The 6693-nt window shown below is 50.0% G+C and overlaps 1 protein-coding gene across 1 annotated transcript in view; it reads right to left on the bottom strand.

The window, feature by feature from the left end:
• Window positions 1-6693, bottom strand: part of SLC6A20 (solute carrier family 6 member 20) — a 35147-nt gene that overhangs the window by 4413 nt on the left and 24041 nt on the right. The window contains exons 8-11 of the mRNA XM_023529023.1: window positions 6627-6674; window positions 2742-2946; window positions 801-960; window positions 649-718 (exon numbers count right to left, since the gene is read on the bottom strand). Coding sequence (XP_023384791.1) covers window positions 649-718; window positions 801-960; window positions 2742-2946; window positions 6627-6674 — 483 coding nt within the window. The remainder of the gene's footprint in view (window positions 1-648; window positions 719-800; window positions 961-2741; window positions 2947-6626; window positions 6675-6693) is intronic.

The raw sequence follows: 6693 nt of genomic DNA, 5'->3' as shown, positions 1-6693 counted from the left end.
ACCTGCCTCCAAACGGTCTGAGGATCAGAAAAGACTGTGTGTGGGGACAACTTGGCACAGCCCTTCTAATGGGGCTCCCATCTGAACGGCGCTTCCCAGAGCGTGATGTGCCTCGGACCCCTGGACATGATGACATACGGGGGACCCGAGACCCCGCTCTTCGAACAAGCTCCGGACACTGCTCCTCTGGGACCACGCTCGAAATGGCTCTCAGGGTGTCGACCCCAGACTCACCTGCAGCTTGTTAGCAACGTGAGTTCTTGGGCCCCACTCGGACCTACTTAATCAGCATCCCGGGGCCCTGGCCCAAGGTCAAGTGTGAAACGGCCTGGGCCGGAGAGCTCCAGCTCCATGCCCAGGTCTGGAAGTCGCTCTGGACCCCTGGGTCTCGGCCCCGCCCACCGTCCATCACCTGAGAGATTTAAACCGGCCAGGGCTGCACTGTGCAGCAGGGCTGGGAGCCTGATGACCTGAATTTGCCACATTTTCTCAGGCGTGAGTTATCAACTGGACTTTGGTCAGCATGCTTGAAAAATACTGGTTTTGGCCGACGGTCAGAGCGCCCAGTGTCTGGAGGCAGGATTCTCTGCCCCGGGAGTCGGTGCTCCTCTGGGACCACACTCGACGTGGCTCTTCAATACCCCTTACTGAAAGGTACAGGACATTGGGGGGATGGTGGCTGAAGGCAAACTGAGGGAGGCAGAGAACAAGCCGAGATCTGGGGGCCCATCGAAAACGCTGCCGAACAGTGCCGAGCTCGAAGAAACACACCGAGAAAGGGCGGGGCGGGGGCTGCTCACCTCCTCAGGCCGTACAGGAAGCACACGGCCACCGTCTCCACCAGCACGATGAGCAGCAGCGGCAGGGTGGCGGCATAGTCGTTGAATATGTCGAACCAGTAGTTGCCGGCCTCCATGGTGAACACCATGCCGATGGCACAGTTGATGAGGCACACCAGACCTGCGGCCACAAGACCACCTGCTGACCAGCCTGAGACCCGCACCCGGGCGCCCAGTTTTCCGTGGGGCAGCAGAGCCATGGACCCCAAGGGGACTCTGGCCGACGGGGTCCTCCGCGTGGGTTGGAAGTGCTGTCATGGTTTGGCCACTCTGAAAGTGTGTGTGTGTGTGTGTGTGTGTGTGTGTGTGTGTGTGTGTGTGTGTGTGTTCTGTGTGTGGGGTGGGGGGGAGGGAAGGCGTCCCAAGAGCGTCCGCAGGGGTCACTGATGTTCATTCACAGAATTGTCCTGCAGGGGGCATCAGCTCAGTGGAAAAGAGGAAGTTGTGGGCATCCCTGTCTGGCGGATCTCGCCCAGGCTGAGTCTGGTGATGGCTGTTTATCCCAACAGCTCAGCCCCTGAGCTCATGGGAGGTGAGTCGGGGCAGGAGAGTCGAGCTGCAGGACACCCCCTCAGGACCTCCTAGCGAAGACTTGTGTCCGACTACAAGGGGGAAGGGAAGAGAAACAGCGCCGACCCAGTTCCCACCGAGCCCCGGGCACGTGCCATGCGCTGGGTCCTTACGCCTCTGAGGCAGGTCTCAGGAGCTCCCGTTCGCAGACGGGGAAGCCAAGGCGCAGAGAAGCTGAGTAACTTTCCCAGCGCCCCACAGCGCGTAAACGGTGGAGTCAGGTTTGAGACGGAGGCCCTTCTGCTCCCAGAACCCGGGTTCTTGTCCCAGTCTCCTTGGGCACCCCACAAAAAGTATTTGACTCTAAAGGTCCCACCTGCCCTCTCCACTTCCACGCCAGATACCACCAGCCACCACTCCCCATCCTGGGGGGACGCACAAGGAGGAAAGGTTAGGGCGGCCGGGAGTTAAAGGCACACAGCATGGCTACGGGTGCAGGGGGTGCTGCTAAGTGCTCGGGGGCTCTGACGAAGGGTAGGACTCCAAGGAGATGGGGTGGGCGCTGGCTTCGATTGGGGCTGGGAGGAGGGACGTCCTGGGTGTGGAGGGCTGGTGTGGGCAGAAGCAGGGGCGCGGCCCTCGGGTCGGAGCAGATGGGGCTGGAGTGACACGGGGAAGAGCTACGAGCGATCGTCAAAGCAGGTTCTTTTCCTCACGACCAGCAGCAGACCGGGCGGACGAACGGTGCTGTGCGCTCTTGCGATGCAGAGCGAGACGGGCAGGGAAGGGACAGACCGGTGCTCGCTGCCGCGTCGCGGGCGGATCCCACAGACAGAGTTCGCGTGAAGGCGGCAGACACGAAGGATACGGACTGTGTGTGGTTTCGTTTACGTGAAGTTGGACAACAGGGAGAACAAACCTAAAATGGTATCACCAGAATAGAGGAGGGGGCGTGTTGACTGGGGGGCCCGGGGTGTGGGACATGCAGTGTCTCGACCTCGGTGGTGGTCACTTGGGTGGATGTATATGTAAAATTCACTGACTTTGTGCTTGAGAAGTGTCCACGCTATAATTGTTAAACCTCAGTTAAAACAGACGAAAGCAGCTCTCTCTGAGCCTGGAGCGCTCCGGGGGCCAGGCCGAGGACTTTGGCCTTTTCCCATTGTTGGGGTGGTCACTTCACTTCCCCGTGGTGTGGAGAACCGGACTCACCTGCGCTGGCCCCCGACTGCCCGAGGCGAGGAGAAGGTGAGGGCGGGACCACTGTGAGGTGGCAACAGCCCCCGTGGCCACCTCCACGAGCTCAGGGCCCCTGAGGCAACCCATCCATCCATGTGCCCCGACATCCCATCCTCCCCAAACCCCGGCCTCTCTCTGGGTCGGCCCGCTCACCTGAGATGGCCTCCTTGGGCAGGTGGCTGGAGACGACCTTGCTGTCGGTCAGAGGGGTGAGGATGGCGGCCGTGTTGCCCAGCATGCTCCCGATGCCGAGCATCAGCAGCATGAAGAAGTACAGTGCTGACCACAGCTGGGACACCTCCATGTTCTTAATGGCCTCCGTGTAGACGATGAAAGCCAGGCCAGTGCCTTGGACGGCCTGCCCGCGGCGAGAAGACACCAATTACACACCCAAGGGACTTTTGATTCCTTAAACACACTGCTTGCTAAGCAACGTGGCTGGAGCTCCCATCTGCAGACCAGCCCCTCGGGCTTCCCCGGGCTGGACAGACATATGAGCTGTCAAGGATGATGTTTGTGAAGTGTGAGCAGACATTTCAGTCGAGCTGGGAACTGAGTTCTCCAGTTCTGCCCCAACTCATGTGAATTCTGGGGAACACAGTAAACCAATGTTTGGATAATTTCTGCTTCTGCTATCATGACTGACTAGGTGTCTGCAGCCTCAGGGGCTGAGAGCTGAGGTGGGAGGGTGGGGCCAGAGCAGTAGGATGGTGTGGAGCTGGCCTGGCCCAGCGGTCAGCCAGCAGGCGCAGGGTCGCTCAGTGGCCATGTCCCTGTGGCAATAACACAGTAGTGGGGAAACTGAGCCTGGGACTCCTGCTTAGAGACGAACCACCTGAGGGGGTTGGAAGGGGTCTTGGTGGGGTGTCCCCTGGCAGCAAACTCTCTCTGGAGGATTGCTTTCCCAATTTAGACCCACGGGATCACCAGAGATGAGCAAGAGCGAGCTTGCAGATTTATAAACCCGAGAGAAGACAAGCCCCTGTGAGTGTAGAGTCAGCAGGGATAAGAAATAAGATTTAGAACACCCCTCCCCAAGAGCGGCAGATACTGGATAGTCGGTCAGATTCAGACTATACGTAGGCTCGATGGCATGGTGGGATTGCTCATCCTGAGTGTGACGATAAGGGGGTGACTCCTTGTAGAGAATTTAAAGATAACAAAATCTACTAAACTCGATCTGCTTTGTATTACAATCGTGAGTAGACAATTCTCAACAGTGTCATAAAACTCTTCCTCCCTCGAGGGCTAACTGTCCTCACTCCGACCCGAGGACACCATCGGGACAACTACTCAAGATGCATTTAAAAAAATAAGGGATAAAATTACAGAGATAAACGTATAACAAGAAACTATTGGGATGAAAAGCACATTTAACAAAATAGTGTCTAAAAAAATACTGAATTAAAAAGCTCAATTGACAGTGACATATTACTTATGGCTGAAGAGAGAATTAATGAACTGGAAGATGTGTCCAAGGAATAAATCTATAATGAAGCAAAAAAGAGGATAAGAAGGTGGGAAAAAAAATAAAAGAGAAATTAATAGACGTGTAGGGTTGACGAGAAGGTCTAACATAGGTCTAAATGAAATTCTAAAGGGAGAAAATAAAGGAGAGGCAATGATTAAGAGATATTAGGCATGAATCTTCCAAAACTGATAAACTACATAGATCCACAGATCCAGGAAGCCCAACGTCACCCAAAGCCTAGAACTAGATAAATAAAAATCCCTCCGTGCTTAGATTGCAGAGGCCAAAGACAGAGGGAAGACGATGAGAAAAATCAAAGAGAAAAAGCTGGGGAACTGAGCGTTTGCAAAGGATGAAAGAATGTTTGAACAGCAAGCATGGAAGCTTAAATCACGAGGCAAAATCTTCAAAGTGTTGGGAGAACATAACTGTTAATTTGAAATTGTCTATTCGGGGGAAAACTGCCTTTTAAAAATGGAGCCCAAAATAGACATTTACAGACAAACAAAACCTGAGAACATTTATCATCAAGAAACCTGTTGTAAAAGAATGTATTTTAAGGAAGAAAAACAAACAAACCAAACCCCCCACACAAGACAGCTGGGATGCAAGACAGAAAGGTGAATAAATAAAACGGTAAATACGAAGGTAAATACGCCCTGTATAAAGTGACAATAGCATCCAATTCATGGGGTTGACAAAGAGAACTGGACGAAAATGGTGTAAAAACAGGAGGGACGAGTTGAAAGTGTTCTAAAGTCCTTGTACTGGTTGGCAGGGAAGTCGAGATATTATTTAACTGTAGACTTGGTTAAATTAAATATACATGGGACAATTTCAAGAAGAGAAATGGAGGACACAAATTCCAAACAGTAGAGAACAAAGTGGGATGAGGGGGTGTGGGGAACCACAAGAGGAAAAAGTCTAAAGAAACCAGTAACCACATAATTCTTGGACATTGAGCCAAGCTCGAAAGTAAGTGAGGAAGACTCCCAGGTGCCAAGAACATTTGAGACAAGGACATTTGGGACAAGAGCACTGAACAGAAGTTGAAGCCCAAAGGAACAAAGTGTGGTCTTATCCATGCCATGGCCTCGTATGACTCCACCCATGACACAAAGCGCCACGAAGCCTTCCGGGGAGCTCGCTGGCAGCCAGCGCTGTGGGCCTTCACCACTCCCTGCGCTTGTAAAATATACTCTAGAGACACCCTCTAGAAAGAGTCTCTTAAATACAAGACTTCGACAAACACGCCCACTCTCATTTCCACTTCTATCGTGCTAGAAGTCCTAGCAAACACACACACACACACACACACACACACACACACACACACACAGAAATGAGATGTAAGGAAGGATCAAAAAGAAAAATGCAAAATTACACCTGCAAGTTATATGAGTTTATATAGAAAATCGAAGCAAATATATAGACAAATATGAGAATCAATTAGAGAATTCATCAAGGTCGCTAGATACGAGATCAATATACAGAAACCTTTACCTTTCTTTTGCAACAAAGACGATGATGGAAACAGGAAGTAAGGACACCATTCATAATAGCGACAAAAATATAAGGTACCTAGATAAAAAGCTAATGAAAGAGGTGCCAAGATATTCATAGAGAAAATTGAAGAATAAAAAGGATCTGAGTGAATGATGAGATAAAGCACGTTCTTGAATCAAACGTCACAAAAAAATCCCGAATCAAAAATATTAAACCTCTCCAATTTACATTATAAAATCAATGCAATTCTAATAAAAATTCCTAAAGGGCTACTTTCCCTCAGTGGAACTTGTTGAATTCAACCCCAAATTAATGTGAAAAAATAAAGATCCCAGGGTCGTAAAGAGAATTCTGTAAACTATAAATAAAGGTAATTTTAACAACAACGAAATTTTTTTAAAGCTCAATGTCTATTAGTGAGGGAATGGATCAATAAATTATGGTATATTTATTTGTGTGCTGCCATAAAATTCAGCATTTAAACCGAATAAACTAGATTCCACATGTACTATGATGGACAGATCTCAAAAATAGAATGTTGAATGAGAAAGACCGTTTATTTCCATATAAAAACTGCCAGCAAAACGATATTATTTAAGAATATGTATGGTTAATAAAAATGTCAAAATGAAGGTTCTTGTCTCTGGCAAGCAGGGAAAGTTGGGGGCCAGTAACAGAAGGGTTTTTAACTTTGTCCCTGAAATGTATTTTTCATATGTGTGTGTGTGTGTGTGTGTGTGTGTGTGTATACACATATAAACGTATATGTGTATAATATGTATATGTATAAAACCCTGAGCCCCAAATGACAAAATGTTTACAAATGTTTACATTCAGGGTGGTAGATATATGGGGCTTGCTATTTTATTCTTCGTACTTTCCTATCTTTTTAAAATTTAAAAAGACAAAAGGAGAAGGAAGAAAGGGCCGGGGAACCCAAAGGGCTTTGTAATAACTGGGGTCCCCGGGCAGCACTCGGAGAGCTTGGCGCTCAAGTCCTCCTTCTCCAACAAGGAGTGCAGGGGACAATTCCTTCTTCGGCGACCTCGCCAGAGCCTTACCGTGTCCAGCTCCGACTCCAAGCTGCAGTTTTTAATCTGTGGGAACACCTCGCTGTATCGGCTGGGG

This window comes from Pteropus vampyrus, unplaced genomic scaffold (genome assembly GCF_000151845.1).
Source record: "Pteropus vampyrus isolate Shadow unplaced genomic scaffold, Pvam_2.0 Scaffold35, whole genome shotgun sequence".
Taxonomy (NCBI): domain Eukaryota; kingdom Metazoa; phylum Chordata; class Mammalia; order Chiroptera; family Pteropodidae; genus Pteropus; species Pteropus vampyrus.
Note: the sequence above shows the minus strand (reverse complement) of the source record. Positions and strands in the feature narration are given on the sequence as shown.